The sequence below is a fragment of the Diorhabda sublineata genome, chromosome X (genome assembly GCF_026230105.1).
Source record: "Diorhabda sublineata isolate icDioSubl1.1 chromosome X, icDioSubl1.1, whole genome shotgun sequence".
Lineage (NCBI taxonomy): Eukaryota > Metazoa > Arthropoda > Insecta > Coleoptera > Chrysomelidae > Diorhabda > Diorhabda sublineata.
The window spans coordinates 8,030,545-8,050,705 of record NC_079485.1 but is presented as its reverse complement, the minus strand read 5'-3'; the positions used below and the strand labels follow the sequence as shown (position 1 = coordinate 8,050,705).

The following is a 20,161-nucleotide window of genomic DNA, read 5'->3' as shown; positions in this document are numbered from 1 at the left end:
ACAAGCATATACACCATTATCAGTTTACGCAAAAACCAGGGAAACCGCAGAAATCCTGCAACACTAAACCTAATGACTTGACTTATCATTTATATAGAAAATTTTCCCACCAATAAACCTTCTCCCATGAAAATGAATTCTAGCGGCAAAATCTCTTTGGCGGAAATCTTCACATTTATTCCTTGATTATTGAATTATAGAGTGGGCTGTAAAGAATTTTTCCTTTGCCTCTATTTAAGCTACTTTTAAATTAAGCGATTTCAATGCTTTCAAATGCATGGAACAATTTATTATTGGATGCATTTTTTAATAATTTCACATTATTAATATTTATGTCATGATTTTGACTAGCAATGTGCTCTTTAAATCGGACAATAACGGATCTCTTAGTCTGTCCATTATACTACCCGTCACAATTACCACAGCTAATTTTATATATACTACCCGTTTCCTAATTTGGTATTTATCCTTAGGATTGCCCAACAATTGTTTTAAAGTATTGTCGGATTTATGAGCATATTTAAAACCCACTTTGTTAAATATTCCTTCCAATCCTTTTTTATGAACAGGATTGAAAAATACCAGAGCAAAGAGTGGTATATATGAAATTAGCTGTGGTAATTGTGACCGGGAAGTATATTGGGGCCAATTCCTTACAGCCCACTCTAAAGTTTAGTAGTCAAGGAATAAATGTGAAGATGGGGTAAGAAGGTTTTTTGATGGAAAAATTTAATATGAAAATAGTTGTACCATGAACATAGATCGATTGTCGCTTTAGTTTAAGGATAGTAGTTCCAGTTTGTCCATTGCAATGACTTGAATAAATAAACGTATTTTATTTAGTGGTGGTTATATTCTTCGCAGACAAATTTCTCTTTAAGAAATTAGATCAGTGGAAACTTTTCTAGTCAAGGACAATTTGAGGTATTACTTTTTTGTACTATTTAGTTGAATATGGAGTGTCAAAAGGCGATTGTCCCATATATAAATCATTTATAATTAATATAATGAGAAATAGACATTATATTAGATATATATATATATATATATATATATATATTAGATTTTTTTCACAAGTATCATGTAATTTGAGTGTAATACCTATTATGATGTTGTACTTTCTTTTATTTCTTCTATGTTGGCGTCCTTGGGGCTACTTACAATTCTCAAGAAGTTCATTTTGGAAAATGAAGCTTCACACAAATATGTCGAAGAAAATATTGTCAAAATAAATTGCGCGGAGTCTGCTAAACTTTATTAGGTACGTTTCTCCAAAATTCAATGTGGTCTTGCTTTTAACGGTATTCAATGAAATGAGCTTTGAGGTCTGTGTCGTACTTTAGTTCAATAAGTTCATTTATCAATTGAGTTTTAGAAACTGACTAAACTGACTAAATATAATCATATCATTGTCTTCGAAATGCCAAGGGTTTTCTACGAGAGTGAAACAGTTCTTAATATTCCTCGCATCATTAAATCTTTTTCGAATTTCTAACAAATCTTCTTTCAAGTAGTGACGAGGCGCGGGGACAGGCGCTAGAGCATCGGCTCACTAGAGCAGGCTAACGAGTTGCAGGGGGAAGTTTATATCTAACCGCGTAATTCTATTTAGTTAGGTACCTTCATGTGTAAAATCATATTCCGATATTAGCCTCAATTCATCAGATTTTGATATTATAAGGTGAATTGATTGAATATTTGACAATTAAAATTTCACCAATCACTTCATGTCCATATTCTTCTGGAATAAATGAAAGTGACAGATGACTTATCTTTAGCTTTAGCGTGTTTTTATTGGGAACTGAACCCATTATCTACTAAAAGTGCAGAAATATCGCGGGACGCAGTTTGACGACCCGGGATTAGATTCAGTATTATTGCTTTTGAATCATACCAACGCCTTTCTGTATATTCCTGTATACAAAATTAGTGTAATTTGGAATAAATTTAGTTATTTTCATTTGTTTTTTGAAAAATCCTCGTACCAGTCGCGATATTTCCCATACCATCATAATTTGTACAGAGTGTCCACCTCCATAGTTGATTTTGTAATTACTGTGAATATTTTTATGGAGTGTGTTTGTATCTATAGTTTACGGTGTCATATACTCTGCGATCCAAAGGATCTATTATGTCCCCTTTTCTTCATGTGGCACTTGGGATGTTCGTTATTTAGAGTTGATTATGCATCCTACTCTTTCAGAAACTTGATTACACCATTATGCCGTAGAAACAAGAATACAACCGAAACAATAGATTTGCTGACACGCTGTGATGCCGATTGCTTTTATTGTAGAAAAGAGTTTGTTTTTAACACGACAATGCTCCTGCTTATTTGTCCGCTATTGTTGTAGAAAAATTGAAAAATTAGTGACACTGCATTACCATTTATCGTCTGATCTGCCATATTTACCTCATTTGGCTTCCTCCGATTTCTTTGTCTTGAAAAGAAAAGCGATTTCAGACAAATGAAGATGTGACAAACTGCATATTTTGCAGAACTTCTGAAAGAAAATTTGTCGTACGGTTGCAAAAAATTGAAAAATAATTAAACTGATTGTAGAGTTGAAAGAAGAGTTTTTTCAGAGTTTGAGATTGAAAGTCACTCTCCCGTCAAAGTGTCCTCGTATTAAAACAAGGAAGTTAAATGAGACGTGACAACTATTTCAACTGCATATTCACGGTCTTTAAAAGAAGATTAAGTCGATAAATCCCATAAGCTCAAAAACAATTGCAGTTTATATCCATGAGCGGATTGAAACAATAAGCACCGCCGGGAATAGAAACCAAACGAAGCAGATACGAATAAATTCATTATTTTCTCCAATATTCCGGTTTCTCTCTCGAAGGCTCACGTTGAAAGAGATAACGACTGAATACCTCAAATATAGGCCAGTCACAATATCTAAATTGAAGTATGTAGGTACAAATAGCTTTCTAAGAATCTTGACATTGAAATAGAAGTAGGTACACGAAGATTATAATCAAATAAACAGCTGTGTCAACTTGTCAGGTATTGTATTTAGTTATTTTAAGATATAAGATAATTTCGATTGTTAAACCCCTTATATTCTTTCTAAAAACATTTTTTCTATTATTCATTACGAGAGTTATTTACGATTTGAAGGTGGACCTCTTGTACAATTTGTGCATTTAAAAAAAATATAAAAAAAGAACTTATGTTCAGCAATAGAAAATATATAAATTGTAAGCAATTTAATTAGGAACAAGAGTGCTAGAGGGCGTTGATTCATATATTTTAGATTCTGTGACAAATTTAAATAGAAGTATAAAAGTTTAAGTAGTTATTTTAAAAGTAACTAAACTAAATTAATATCAAAATAGTGAAAACCCCATGTGGATATCTTTTTTGTCCGAGATATCTTAAGAAATGAATAAAAGGCGTAAATGTTTTAAAATAATTTTCTAAATAATAATCTGAGAAATTTCAACAAAAATATTTAATATTCTTGATTTTATGTCTAATTCTGTGTATATTAATGAATAACGTGTTTTCTATAGAAATATATTTTTGAAGTTTTATCTGAATGGTATTTTAGTTTGTTGCCTCATATTTTTTATTTGTTTCCAAAATATTTATTCCTAATAATTCAACCTTGCTCTCAAATTGTATTATCTTCACGATTCTCTTTGAAAACAGAGGACGTACGATTAGCTACAGAAACTGATGTAAAAAATTCTGGACCTATTATATATTACATAATTATACAAGGTAATTATATATCCTATATTACAACAATTTGGTATGAACATAAGATTTTAATGTTCTTGTAAATAACACCATGCTAAAAAAGAATTTTTTAAATATATTTTTTCAATATGTTATGTTATGTCTTTTCTAGTCTTACTAAACAGAATAATAATGATCGTAGTACAAACAGAATTACTGTTCACGGAATTAATTTCCTATACAAATTAAAATATCAGGTAATAAGTATGCGAGTTCTATACAAAAATTATCAGTCTGCTTCGTTATTGAAGACTGCCGAAGCATCTAGCAAATATAAAAAATGTTTTGGACTGTTAGTTAATAGAAACTAAATAGATATGAAGAATATTTGAACAGATAGCAAAAATAGCATTTTGCATAATCAGACATGAGAAAGCTTCATTGTTTATGATTGTTTATTGTGAAAAATTTCATTTTTCGGTGTCTAAAAATTAATCAAATCTAGTAGAAAAGAAAGGTATCTATATATAGAGTATTATATATAGGGACACAACAGTGCTTCGCACATTACAAACACACAATTGTTTCTGTTTTACACTTCCCACCTTTAGAAACTCGAAGATTTTCATTCTTTTGCCTGAGCGTCTGGTGTTGGTTGTATAGAAGCTGGAGTACTTCGAAATTATGTTTGTGGAGTCTGTCTTTGTGTATTCTGGCGGCTTTTCCTAATTTCATCTGGAATAGTCTCAGCTTGAATATTTCTATGTAGATCGCTGTTCCAAGAATACATTGTATGTATTTTCATTGTGAAAAATTATTTTTCACAGTAAAAAAAAATTAATCAAATTAGTGGAAAGTGGGGTATATAAATAGAATTAATTCTAACCATATGGTACATATTAAATGTAAAAAGTAAAAGGCTAATATCAAGCCTCAAAAGTTGTATTCGTATAATAATTATTTTACAATTTACTATTGCGGCTAAAATAATCAAAATAGAATATAAGGAACAAACACTTGTCTCTTCCACGTGAGCGTTTTAAGCTTGAAATTAAGTACATCAATATTCCAATCCAAATTGAGTCGCGAGATTGTGGATTCACTCACAAACAAATCAACAAGGAAACAAAAGGTTTGTTCCAGTAGATTGTTTGAAAATTAAGGTTCAAGTAAGGAACTTAAAGTTTTACGTTCCAATAACAAATTGAACATGTTCATTAGTTATAGACAAGCAAAAATGTTTTCATAAATTTTTTTCGATTTTTCGATCTTATATCGTTCTTTATCAGGTTGTAAGATAAGATGGATTACTGTCGATAGTGGAGATGTGAATGTGAGATGGTCAAGTGAAACTGAAGGGAATTACGCAATGATGCAAGTGAATTGTTACTACAAGATTTTGAGGACAGAAAAGGCCTGAAAATGAAAATTACATACAGGAAAGAGTTCAGAAATAGAGTGATGAACAATTTATAGAACATTTTAGCGTTCGTAGAATAATTGCGAATTAAATTGCTAATCAGTGGGAACAAATGTTTAATTATAGTTTTATTTGATTTGTCGATCATGAGTTTCTTACCGAGAATCAATATGAAAATCAGTAGCTTATTTCTTCTAGTAGGAAAAGTTATTCATTTCTTGAGGCTGCTGAAGTGAATCAGTGGCCAAATGACCAAAAAAAGTAACGTTTCGCAGATAAAAAATTCCTGGAGCTATTGTGGAACATTCGAATTGGTAAATACACTGTAGATATTGTAGATACACTTAATCGTAGTTTAATATAAAAAATTCGTTCAAAAATGAAACCTGATATAATCACAACATCAATGTTTAATTTCAAGACAAATATGCCCAAAACTTTTTTTTATTTTTTTGGAAATGTTTTTCAGTTTATATTACTTCAAATTAAAAATTTAAATTTTGAATCACTGATCACTTGAGTCACTTCTACCAAGTTCAACAAATTTAGCGTAATCATAATTTTAATTAGGAAAATGACGCCAAATAGTTCCAAAATGATTTTCATCAATCAACAATATTATTACGAAATTATTAATCTATAGTTTAAATTACAAACTAAGTTGTTTATTAATTTAGTTTTCTCTAAACGTCAACAATTTATATTTAACGATTGATGGTACCAAAAAAACATTCCGAGATGTTCCATAATGCTGCAGAATATACAGAGCACATTCCTTCTGGAATTGCAAAAGATCTACGTTTGAACCTTACCGCCTATGCAATAGCCACCATTGGATCGTGCAAGCATATATGACCCAGGAAATATAAGGCGACCACCATTTTTTGGACCTTATTCCAATTCTATATGTGAATATGAATTGGTAGAACAAATCGATGCCTCTCATATGAGAATATACTCAGAAATCGCAAATTGCTATAGACATTTGAAATACTATTTTTTTTTAAAAATAAAAGGAATACCGACTCGCGGATTCTGTTGTTCCATGAACACAATTTGTCAAAACTATAACATTATTGTCATTCTGTCGGAACATTTTTGCATTGAGAATCATGTGACACTTACCCCTTACCCTACACTCGATAAAATGAATGCTTATCTTGCCGAGGTAGGATTTTACTTCAATTTCACGTAATATCCCTGTCCACCGAAGACATTTTTCGGTAAGTTTATTCACAAGGTTTTCAGTGAAAAGTGAAAAAATTTATTTTTTGTACAATAAAATCAAATAAAGGTTACTATAAATAAACCGTTTATAATTTTCCGAAAAAAGTTTTCGGATTTTCAATTCCATTTTTACATCATAGTAAAATAAAAGATAAAAGATGAAAATAATAGCTATGTTAGAAAGAAAGTAACTTACCTCTTTTCTCACTGAAGTCAAGCAAACCGCTGGCAGTAAAAGGAGTTACCCAAAACAACCCGCTTTCAATATAAGTCACATAGTTTTGTCAACTAAAACACCTGATCATTCTTTACATAAGAGACCCCTCTTAGCATTAAAAGTATTTCTAATAGCTAAAACTTGAACCTTATATTCCTAAAAATCTTTCAATTGTCATTCAACTCTAGTTGCGGTTGGTTGGTCACTAATGAATTAAGGAAAGAATGTAATAAGATCAAGCAATTTATATCTACCGACATCTTCGGACGAAAAAAACATATTTATTGATCTAAAGTGTTTGTATTTCTAATGATGACCAAATTATTGATAATTCAAACGAGTGAGTGACAAAAATCATTGACACGTGAAATTTTGGTATTTTTGTAAAATTATATAAACCAAAATTGCTGTCGTAAATCGACGAGGTTAATTAATGGGATAAATAATCTAAATTGAACAATAAACGGTTTACATAATAGCCTGGATTTTAACCATTTAAAGCAAATGAAAGATTTAATGTTCGTAAATCTATTCCAACATATGTGAGATTTTTTATTTTTAAACAGGAATAATAAACAACGCCATACGGTTACAAGTTACGAGAAAAGTAAACTACTGTAATTGTTAAAATGAGTAAAGTGAGGATAGTATTTTAATTTAATAGTTTGCGTAATACACATTGCATATTTTCATTGAATCAATTACAACAACAACCTTGTACCTTGTTAATTATTGTGGGTTATTAATATGAAATGATAAACTAAATTGTTTTACATGAAAAATTAGATTTTAAAAATACAATAGAGAGGTATGATGGACCTGAGTATACAAATTGGATATTTGTTATGTAATTACGTCAAATTGCAACAGCAATTTTTATGATCTTTGAACTAGGTTCTCCACAAAATACGCGTATTTGAACATACAGCAATTACAGCAAAACATTTTTCTAAAACATTTCTAACTAGGGTTTGACACTAGTGGAATATAATAGTTTCATAAAACTGGCAACGCAAAATGGGAAAATTTCTACTAATTAATTCCGAAAAATCGATTTCCCTCCTCAATCCGATTCTAAAAATCGACAATAACGCTAGTTTGATGTTTAATAGATCTCACTTAAAAGTTCTTTTTATATTTGAATTTTTTGAAAAATATGAACCAGTCAAGCCAGTCGACTCGCAATTTTTCCGTAACAAAGCTATTAATTTTGTTAACCTAACTAAACAGAATTATTTGTATTGTGACCGATTTTCTCGATATTTGAAATATTTTTTAGGATAAAATTTCTTTACCGATCAATATTTAACTCAAAAAATTTCGAAAAGACTATTCTTGTTTTGTAGTAAATTGTGTAATTCTTTCTCCAATAATTTTTAATGTAATAAGTAGATAAATAGTGGTCGATTATCGTAAATAAAGTCAATTCATTCGGGAGATATTAGAAAAAAGATAACTGTATAATTCATCGCCGTCCGGATCATTTGGTAGATGATTGATAATTTTTTGTCGCTCAGTAAAATGCATTAAATGCCACATCAAAAGATCTGTTTTTGAGCTCGAAAATGAAAATTTCTGAGCCTTTTGAACTGAATCAAACAGGAGGTTTAAAGGATGGCCTGCAGGCCGAACCGTTTTCTAGATTTTTTTAATTACTATAGAAAAACAGTGAGGCCGGTTTCCGATTACATATTTTTTTGACTCTTGAAAAATCAACGGACCTGACTACGATAAGAAACAAAATATGCTCGAAATTATGATTTAAGAAAATAAAACATTTTTTAGTAGGGCCAACAACAAATTTGTTACCAATTTTAGTTTATTTTCAGTTTTGATTATCTAATATTTATTTATCTATTGTTACTACAAGTTTTACGTCAAACTAGCTTGGGACCGGACCTTAATCCACAAATTTCTTGGCAACTAATTATCAACAAATTTTGACCTTTTTTTTTCCAAGTTTTTACCCATTCAACCTGCCAATTGTATGCAGCTAAATATAGTGAGTATTTTCCACGTCTTGGCATATTTTAGCAATTTTTTAAAATTGTTACCTTCCCTTTTCGTTGAAAAATTTCACAAAATATTTTTTTAACGTGTTTTTCTGATCGATCATACGATTATACCCCGCGAAAAATACGGTTACAGCTTTTATACCGGAAAAAAGTGGCTAGAAAATCGAAAAAAGTGGTAGAATCGTATAAAAGAAGCGCTCTACTTTATTATATTGTGGACTTGATAAGTACTGGACTCTGAGGATTCATTTGTTGTTGATTAATGGTTAAAAAAACAATGGAATCTAATTAGTGATTGAATTTTTTATTTCTGAATATCTGAACTAAACGATAATAACAATACTAACAATACTAACAATATCTGGCGAAAATTGTGTTGAAGAAAGAAATTTGTTTGATCCCGACAATGCGCCAGCCCATTCGTCCACAATAATTGCATAAAAATTAGCCAAATTGCATTACGTACGATTTATTGCCTTATTGGATACTTCCGATTATTTTCTGTTTCCAAATTTGGGACGGTGGAAAGCGATTTCAGACAAAGAGGGACGGTGGTAGAAACACAATTCTGAAAAATTGTTTTTTAGATTGTTTTAAAATATTAAAAACTCGCTGAACTAAATGTGTAGAGTTGCAAACAGATTAGCTAAATTTGATAAACTCTTTACCAGATCGATATTACATAAGAGTCACCAGGTGTTAAGGCAACATATTAAGAGTTTTAATACATATTTTTTATACAGAAAATAGCATGTGAAAAGATATTACGTCTTCTACCTTGTAGACTTGTCCATCGAAAAGAATTTTGAGGTTTATTCATGGAGAATAACCGTATTGTGCGAGAGCTTTTTAAAACTTGAAAACCTAATATAGAAAGTCTTATAATTTAAAAGAAAAGAAATTTTTCCAATAATTAACAATAATGTAAAGTCGGTAAGATTATAAAATACTATTTTTATTTTGAATTAAAGACTAAATGAAAATAGAAATTTGTTTGGTTCATTGTGGCTTTTGTTGTTTTTAGAAAATTAAAAAAAATTGTGAAGTAATAAAATGAACAACTATTTCAGATTATGAGGAAATAATAAACTATTAAAGTCAATCGACACAACTTTCAATTCTAATGTCTTCATGAAGATGTCATCAACCTCGATTGTCTTCAAGCAACAACAGCATCAATACATAATACATTCTTCTCATTGTTGTCTATCGTATTGATGGCTTCTCGAACAATAGTTGTATATTTTAAATAAATTATTAGTTTTAAGAACTTGGAATGACTTCATCTTAATAAGAAAAAGATGAGTGCACCGTTCGCAATTTCCTGAATAATTCAATATACACAACGAACTCTGTTTGTATTGGTGGAATGGAATTTTTCTACCAAACGTTAAAGAACCTAAAACAGCTATTATATATAGCAACAACCTTGGCCAAACTGTTTCGTTACAAAATAACCATGGCAGTTTTTGAAGATGTAGATACAATTATTTTACTAATACAGTATTTGACACAATTTTGTCAACTAAAAAACAAACAAAATGAAAAATTTTCCAATCTATTCGTAAACATAATCAGTCCATAGTTAAATATTGGTCTAAGTATTCCTGTACAGACTCATATCAATTCACGTTTGAGGCTGTTCCTCTATTATAGAAATTTAACGCGAAATAAATGATTGGAAAAACTGAAGGTAGATATTGAATCGTTTTTTTTTTAAATTGAACGTAAATTGTTCTAAACATTTTAAGGGTTGTATTCAACCAACCGGCCAGAGACTTTACCTATCGTCCTCTTCTGTTTAAATATATCTATAATCGTGTGATTACTTTTTATCGTAGTTTTGTGACATTTGTTTAAATTTGAGAAATGGTGAATTTAATAAAGTCTACGTTTTATTTTCTTATCAAAAGAAAAATGATAATAATGGTATTATGGTGAGAAATTGACTGTGCTGCCAATGTCCAAAATAGTTGGGAAGTTGAGGAATAGATAATTGAAAGGGGTATCACTCCTAGTGAGTGAGTTCCATAAATAAGATTTTACCTATTTCTGTATACACGGAATCTTTTCATCTTTTGAAGCAAAATTGCTAAAACGAAAAACATAATAGGGTTGAGAATGCCACCACAAACGTTCACAGGTTTCACAAGAACAATATAGTAACCAACCAGAAAAAATGCTGCTAAATTATCTGGTCGGAAATATGACATAAACACACGAAACGACCAATATAAATGTGTAAACAATGAATAGCTCTGAAATATCGTAATAACTCACTAATTTATTACGGTAGTCTACAAGACTGGGCAATATCGCCTTCACCATCCAAAAGAATGAAAGAACAATACACATTAAGTTGACACGACAAACATTTGCCTAAAGACACTTAATTTAGTCCCATGCATCTGTCACCATAGATTGCTAACGATGTGGAAGGCGTTGAATGCCATCAGCCTTAGCATTTGTCGTGTTTGTGAATCGGCTCACCTGTTGGCGTACAGCCTTAGTAATGTCCTCTCTTGTTGCAAACATCCTACCACGCAGTAGTTCTTTATTCTAGCCAATGAGATCTATACACTATAAACTTGGAAGCATCGATATATTTAGAACTTGTACATTACTTATGGTTAGATATAACATAATTTTTACATGACTTATGGCTTTGAAACAAAATAAGCAGTATTACTTTAACGACTTATTTATAAGAAAGATTTTGTTCCATAGAGATTGAGTTGATTGATTACTTTCTGGGGGCTTTTGCTATTCTCATCAAAATTTGTTACCAAAAACCCTAAACATTTAATAATGTCTGTAATAAATATTTTGATAAGTCTTAGTTACAGATCGCGTTCCGATCTTTGTAATAGTTTTAGCACTTGGAGACACTTTATTCAATAAAGGAAATAGTAGGCATGCTCGAAGCTTACTGATTATTTCCCTAAACCATCGTTAGACATTTATTTTTCAAAAAAAAAATAGATTCTACAGGAACATTTTAGCATTTACGATTTAAAAGTGGAAATGTGTCAGTTGAAATCCATTAACGATCACGTTTTTCGCCAATACCAAACAAATGAACATCTGCAAACTTGATCGTTCAAACAGGCGATTGACTATTCGAGAGCTTAATGAAGAACTTACAATCTTGTAAGGGTCCCTACAAAGTATTTTAGCAAATGATTTGCAAATAAGAAGAGTAAGTGCCAATTTCACTTTTAGAGAAGTGCTTAGAGTTGTCCAGTCAAACACACAGATTATTCTCTTTCTCTCTACCCTCCGTACTCCATAAGCAGATTTATCACCATACGACTTCGTGCTATTGATCAGACCACAACCGAGCGGATAAAAGCCATTCCTAACTACTACACAAGGGTAATACTTTATAAAAAGTTAACTCAAAGTTTTCAATAAAATAATTCCCTGAATTTTTTATCATACCTCGTATAGTTTAATTTCAAAGCAAAATGTGGGCAGGGTAAATAAAAAGTAGTTGATTTTCTTGACAAAACACCTTTATATTATTTAGAAGAAATTATTTAGTCGCACCTCGTATTTTTTAAATAATTGGTATGTCTATAGTGTTTCCCTTTTAGTTTGTCAACAGTGGGTACACGCATATAATCAACTATTGAGAACAATAACATTTATGAGCGAATTCTTTCAACAGTGTCGCAGGAAAAATAAAAAATATAACAGCGTTATTATAAAATCTATGGATAATATACGTAAATATATCTAATTGTAATTCGCTGTTTTTTCATAGAATTGTTTATTTTAATAATTAATTAATAGTCAAAAATAATAACAGTACTTATTCAACATTAGCGAAAACCGATTATTTTTTAAAAGCAACAAGGTCAAGTTTTTGCGGTTAAAATTACCTGTTTCATATAGGTACATACATATTCATCACATTGTTTTCATATTTATTATCAACAAAATTAAGTTTTCACCTGATATATTTATTAAATAATAATTATTTGATTGTGTAGGTATCAGTTGATTTATTAAAAACGGAACAATAATTATTGCGAAGAATATATCATATTTAAGAAAGTTTTAACGTAATAATAACTTGGTTGCTTGATGAACCGCATAAAACAGTTATAAAATTGTTACCATTCGAAAAGTAATTGTCGATAGAGATCGCTCTAATATATTTATTTGCAGGTGCATTGAACCGGCTGAAATAAAACGTTATAAACCCATGACGCTTAATAAATAATACATGGGGTGCCTAGCTTAAGTATGAGAAAGAGATTTTTCATTTTTATTTGATCATCAAGAAAACAAAAACGATTTGCACACCTGCTGATGAGGAAACCGAAACAGGACTTACCGAGTGATTCCGCATCTAAATAAGAGCTTCTGGACCTTTCAATGCTGGTCCTTTCATCCATATTTTCCATGCACTACGTCGAAATTATAATCGATTTGTGTTTTCAAAGTGATATCAGCCATGCTGGGGCACTATATGAATGATGAGCCGTCGTTTGTCAACTGCGAAATCATAATATGACATATACATTTGTAACCCCGAACCGGTTTATATCAAAACACTTTAAACTGTTTTCAAAACAGGACACTAATCGTGGGGTCGAGTAATACCAGATCCGCACTAACAGCACAGAACATGTGAAATAGTTCGATTCATCGTATTTTAACGCGCGACAGCAGAGTAACACAAACTACAGTGAGCGTGCGCTACTAGTGAATCAGAATGGGTAGATGTGCCGTTTGCTGCTTGCTGTATTCGCTTCGTACCTATTTCCCCCTTGAGTTTGTTTTACGTTTTGTTCTGGGTAGCTGCTCGCAGTGCAATACTACAATGTTAATTAAAATAATATAATTTATATAGAAACAATTTCCATTAATGTAAAAATAGTAAAGCCGATTAACTGACATTTACGTTATAAAGCATGCATTTGGAACCTAGATACTCAATGTTTATTCTCGGTAATTTGGTAATAATATTACTACATAGGTAACCCAAAACTGAAGAAAGTACATTCGAAATTTTTTTTCTTGAATCTGGTATCAAAATATGCAAGCGCTTTCCAATTGGTACTTTGAAAACATTTCAAAACTATATTTTTAATATTCAGCACCTAACAATTTACAAAATGTCCTTTTATAGAGATAAGATTATAAATATTATCCGATTTTATGAACTTCAGATAAAAATTACATCTTACACTGAATAGTTTTCAACAAAACAGTTGTAATTTGAAAATAAACTTTATTTGAGGTAAAACCTCCTGGATTGGGATCCAGGACTCATAATTTTTGTAGTCTTAAAACAATTAGCCTCAACTGAGGTTCAACTGACTCAGTTGACTGGTGGTCAGACATAGTACTATTTCATCTTTTCTGAAAAATCTGTCGAATTCGTTATTAATAATGAGGCGAAGTGCGTTGTCATCTTATACCAAATCGATACATAGGGTTTCATGAATCCTACTTCAATATACAACTATAAATTATGATTCTAGTTTAGTTGCAAATGTACTATTATCCTCTTCTCTATTTTCCTTTTCCAAATTTCCCTATTACAATTTTAAATTGATTATACCGGACTTATATTCGAAAACGGTACCCCTCTTCTCCACGGTGTCGACTGCAACAAATCATGCTTATGTCCATGACAACCCTAGAACATTTCAAGATACCTTTATAATCTGGCTGCTATTTTACTGTTCTGTAATAACTAATAAATTAAGTTAAGATCTATAAGAAACTAATGAGTGTCACTGCCAAAGGTTATCCGTTATCCGGCAAAAGCTAATGTGTCTCCTACATACAATTTAACATTTTATAAAACTAGATACTGTAGAGAGCTCTAAAGACAGTAATTAAAAAAAACATCAATTACACTAATGTAATATATATGTTATAGGGCGGTATCATTTGAGGGGTGGTAAAAATTTTAATATGAAAAAATTAAATGAATTTAATTTTTGTGAAGAATTTTCTATAAATATTTTATTTTTTATAAGATCAAATAATCTTTATCGGATGATGTTCTTTTCTTTTTGTTTCATTACTAAAATTAATTATATGCATGTAGATATGCATTTGTCAATTATCATTTTGGTATTATAATAAATAATTTTTCATTTTCAAATTGTGGAGTATGCCACGAGTATCAAAAAGACAATTTGCTATGATTGTTTATATTGATTTTGAAGAACGTCGAATACGCCCGGAAAGTTATCACACGATTGAGTTTGAGATTATTGCGGGCTGGATTGGTTTGTTTCAGTCCCACGAACGTGAGCTTACTTAGATAAAATGTTAGAACTGTTTTGATATTGCATTTTGTTAAGCCCAGAACCAAGTAAATTCAACAAATTTTGATAAAATTGAATTCTGAAGTGGTGTTCAAGCTATCAACATATGAGCCTATTACAATTTTTTCATAGATGTTTTTAGCAAAGTAGCGGAAAAAATTATTGAGCATAGGGGCGCAAAAATGCTAAATCACCAAAAATAAAATTACCATGTCAACAAACAAAAAAATAGATATAACGGAAACTAGAAATGCATACAGTTGAACACTAATGTAATGTTAGTTGCCTACAAGTATGTATATTATAGATATTTTCGTGAGAGCGTTATCACGGGTTTAAGTAATGAATACCGTAATGGATGACATTTATTATATGAATTATCAACAATAATTGAAATAATTTCAATCAACACTTATCAGCTTATGTCTCAATTAATGATAAAAATCGATACATCACATCGGTTATATCGTTATTTATACAGCTCTAAATTTTGTGTTTTCAATCCCATCTACAAGTTCGTAAATATTTGGTCAAGATTTTTGAAGTAAAAAGCTTAATTTTTTCATGATTGATTTCTACATCTATTTTAAATCATAAAATTCGTTACTTTGCTCAGATACAATGCCATGCACATTGAAACACAGTTACCTATATAGATTATAGAATATTGTATGCTTAAAATAATGATGCGAATCGCAAAATTGTTATAAAATATTGTTCTGAACATTGACTTGCATTTATTTATAATTCATAGACAACTAATATAATGGTAGCATTATCAAAATTATATAATAACAAAATGTATTTATATATTTTTGTTCATTCAATTAATTAATGTAAAAATGTTGGCTCCGAGAAAAAAATGATAATGTACATTTGAATGTTTGATGTTATTGCATTTAGTACATTTGGAGGTCACAAAGTGAAAATATTGCTAAATTTCGTCACTTGCTTTATGTTATTATCACTTACGCGTAATGAATTTGATAAAAAAGTACCTAATTCAAAATATGTTACATATTATTCAGGCGTTTACTATACTCGGTTCAAATCAAGATAAATAGGTCAACTTGTTTGCAGAATAGTGACACGATTTTATAATTTATTTAAAATTTTTAAGAGATTTTGAAGATGCACTATGATAATTCACAGTTTCAAAACCGCGTTATTTTAATAACATACCCCACCTTAATATTTCGGTCTCCATAAATAATTCAACATAATGCAAAGCCATGTCACACTCATTTTCAAAGGAGACAGTTTGTAGACTTGTTTTCAATTAAATGTTGCCTAAGGGTAGCGAACATAATCATTAAAATATCAAATTGGAATGCAGGTTAGGTAATACCTTTTCAAAATCATACAAATTCCTTGTTATAGCGTAAACTCCATGTTTATTTTAGTAGTTTCTAAAAATTAAGTAAAAACGCGATAAAAGAAAAAATATTTTATATATCGAATATCATGCAATCATTTTTTTATGATTTTTTAGGTATTATTGTTGTTATTTTCAGTGGGTTTTGAGTGATTTGTTGTTGAATGATGAATAAATGATACTTGTTTTGATTAACAAAACTCTAGCTGAACAATCTTAGAATTGTTACTAAATACTTAAAAGTTCTCAATAATTACAAGTAGCACGTTTGCCCGTCACAATTTTTGTGTCACTACTACACTGTCACTTAAACATATCTAACAGTGCTTGTCCCCTGCCAACTTAACTAAATTAAAATTAATATAAACATGGCTACCAACTATATAAATCAGAAAAGTGTGAGATAAGGATAGGTCAGATCAGCTGTTAATTTGATCAATTATCAACACTCCTCCTCGATCAATTTGCTGATGCTGGTGTCTCAAGCTCAGTGCCTTGCTTTAGTCACACCTTTTCCTCGTCAAAGATCACATTGTCTGAGCTAACTACTTCTCTCTTTTTCTTCAGATAAATCCTGTAGCAGGGCGAATCAATGCCACAGCCAAACAGAATTCCCTTTTCTGATTTTCTATCAATCTTGCCCCTCTTCTGTGCTTGCGTCCACACATAACATTCACATCCAAATGATCGCAGCTTCTTAATCTTCATTTTTCTTCCAAACCAAAGTTCTCAAAAGGACTTTTCCCTGGTACGTTGCTGGTTCCAATCTGGTTGATTGTGAAGATCGCATGGTTCATTGCCTCTGCTTACAGTCTCTCGTCCAACTCGTTAGCATGTATCGCTGCTCTGTGTGCCTCAACAATCGATATCATTTCTCTCTCAAACCTTACGTGCTGCTCTGGCGTGTGTACATTCGTAAATGTGTGAAAGAATCCCAACTTGTCGATCATTTGTTTGGTTTTTGCATTTTTCAGTTCAGTACCATTATCTGATCTCAGACTCTTCACTCTTTTCCCTAGCTGATTTTCAACAAGTCTGAGGTAGTTCTCAATCTTCTTTGGGGCCTCACTTTTCGTCTTCATAAAACTACAGCTCCGGTAGTGGGTGAAGTTATCCTTAAACATGAGCCAATATTTGGCGCCTCCTAGCGACGGGATGTTCATCTCGCAAGTGTCGACATGCACAAGATCTAATGGCTGTTCGGCTGTCTTGGGGTTGTTTGGGTGTGAGGATCGATGTTGCTTACCATATACGCACACTGTGCACTCATAATCATTCCAGCCATTAGCATATTTTATTCCTTTCCTTTTCAGTATGTCCCTCACATACTATACATTTTGATGGGCGAGTCTCTCGTGCCACACTTTGATCGACTGAACCATCACACTTGTCTCTTCTTCTATCCTGCGCATCATTTTGTAGAGATTACCTTTGCGCTTTGCTATTGCCACAATTTCCCTAACATCTTGACTACAGAATATTGACTCTTTTTCGTTTGCCTTCTGTACATGTCCCTTGTCTAGCATCTGACTTAGTGAGAAAAGATTGAAGTTGAGATTTGGTACGTAGATAACATCTTCAAGTACCACTGGATACCACTTCTGACCGTCAAAAGCCTCCATCTCGATGTTCCTGACTGCAACGCCATCTAGCCTGGTTGAATCTCCTGTTTTGATCAACAAAACTCTTGCTGAACAATCTTAGGATTGTTATTCAATACTTAAAAGTTCTTAAAAATTACAAATTGTAGCATGTTTGCCTGTCACTTAACTAAATTAAAAATTAATATAAACAAGGCTACCAACTATATAAAACAAAATAGTATGAGATAAGGATAGGTCGGATCAGCTGTTAATTTGATCAATTATCAAGAGTTATCAATTATTTTCTAAACTTTGAAATTTGTCTCTTTCAAAAAACCGCAACTTGCAAAATCTTCCAAATCTCGCAGATGTATTTCAGACACCGTCGAAAAGAAAGCTAGAGATGCTAAATCGGGTGAACATGGTGGCCTTTTTATTAGTCCTCTTCAACCAATCCATCTTCCAGGATATCTCTCGTTAAATCACTGTAACTGAAAATTGTAACGTAGTAACCTCCAGTTCCAAGTGAATTAGATCTTCTTCCAAAATCATTTTATAAGCAAAATATTTCTTGAAACAAATTTGCGTAGGACTTATCAGTTAGATGATCCTTCAGTAATTCAATAATACTATTTCCAGGCATACCACCCCAAATGTTTACCTCGTTTGGATACAGTGTATGGCCTTCCTTAAAAAACCGTGAATTTTTATCGCTCCAGAACAGACAATTTTGCTTCTTAACATTCGTTAAAAAAACGAACACTCACCAGTTTACAAAATATTGTGCAAAATATTCTAATTTCCAAGTATGAAATCTCTTCATTATTTTGTTGAGGAGAAAAAAAATTATTATCATGTTTGCGACTTGCGACACAGTATTTTATATTTCTTTGAAAATTACACATTTTTATTTCTCAATAAAAAAATATCGTGAAAATGAATTTATTAGATAAAAATCCTGTGTGTGTGTTCACATTTGAAAATTTTTCAGTTAATTATTGCTCCAATTTTTTCTTAATACCGTAAAGGCTATGGAGAAATACCGTATTTTAACAAATTAATCGTATTATATGCAGTAATATGTAAAAAGAATTCATAGTATCAGAAATTGTATGTTTCCGAAATCAGGTTAAGATAATGAATATTGTTAAAATCTGTTAATAATTTATTGCGAAGTTAACAGAAAATAAGCTGAATACGTAAGCTATTTGCTAAATGATATCCACGTCTGTTTATTCGATGGTAAAACCACTACTATTGAAAATGGAGAGTCCTTATCAATCCCAAATTCCTTGGTAATCTCTTTGTTGTCCTGTGTGACACCCTCGTTCTAGTCCATGAAAGCCTTCCAGAATAGAAGAAACATCTAACCGTCACTGGCTTGAAAACCTGGTTGTTGCACTAGTTTAACTACTCAGGATTTTCCTCTGTGTGCCCAAAACAGCTTCACAGTTGCTGAGTATGTGTATCGTATTTTTCTCCATTATATTCCATAGCATAGACATTCCAGATTAATGAGCTTTTCTGTATTATATCTGTGATAATCCAAATGTGTTAACTTCATAATTGCAGAATAGAGTGTTCGTGAATTAACTGAGATATAATGAGAGTGACATTTTTTTCTATTTCAACAGCTGTTGCATTAATTGAGCGACGATAAGGATATCGTATTTTGGTCAGGATTATAAGCGCTGTTATAAACTATCAGAAGGAAGCAATTAAAAATGTTTGTTTTCATCCCTATTTGGTTTATTTTTAACCTTACATTTGAAAATCATAAGTTATCGCATCGCAACCCCTATAGATTTCCCATTCATAACAAAAAGGTCTCTTTACAATCTTCCACATTTCCTATTATCGTTGCGTACCTTTGATTAAAATCACAAAAACTATAAATAAAAAACCTCACTTAAATATTCTCGTGTTTGTTCTATATTGTCTGTATGTATATAAATTTTTAAATTTCACCATCGGTCATTTTTTATAAAAGGAACAATTATTTTATACAGTGATACTATTTTTTCAATAAGACTCTCGCTATTATTTATTTATTAATCATTTAACATATGACACACATGCCTGTTTACTTATCGTCTTACTACAAATTCAGTTTTTACTAATTTGAATATTTCAGTATTTTTGTGCTTTTTCAAAAGTATCTATTTTCATACATGTTACCTCCTTAAGTGATAACCTATAATTAGCTAATTAATTGAATTAGCGAAACGCTCCTTTTGGGAATGAATCTATACTTAATAAAATTTAAATTTTTGGGTTAACGTTGCTAAAAATAGTAACAATCTATTTTGGTACTTTTTCTCTATCTCTAGCCATCGTTTT

At 31.2% G+C, this 20,161-nt stretch overlaps 1 protein-coding gene across 3 annotated transcripts in view; it reads right to left on the bottom strand.

The window, feature by feature from the left end:
- Nucleotides 1-13,812, bottom strand: part of LOC130451178 (guanine nucleotide exchange factor DBS-like) — a 67,542-nt gene extending 53,730 nt beyond the window's left edge. For 2 of the 3 annotated variants that reach the window (XM_056790009.1, XM_056790011.1), the window contains exons 1-2: nucleotides 13,769-13,809; nucleotides 12,913-13,396 (exon numbers count right to left, since the gene is read on the bottom strand). In XM_056790009.1, coding sequence (XP_056645987.1) covers nucleotides 12,913-12,982 — 70 coding nt within the window. In that variant the 5' untranslated portion in view covers nucleotides 12,983-13,396; nucleotides 13,769-13,809. Of the gene's footprint in view, nucleotides 1-12,912; nucleotides 13,397-13,768 lie in introns of all 3 variants that reach the window. The other variant, XM_056790010.1, reaches the window with a different exon arrangement.
- Between the last annotated feature and the right edge of the window lie 6,349 nt (nucleotides 13,813-20,161).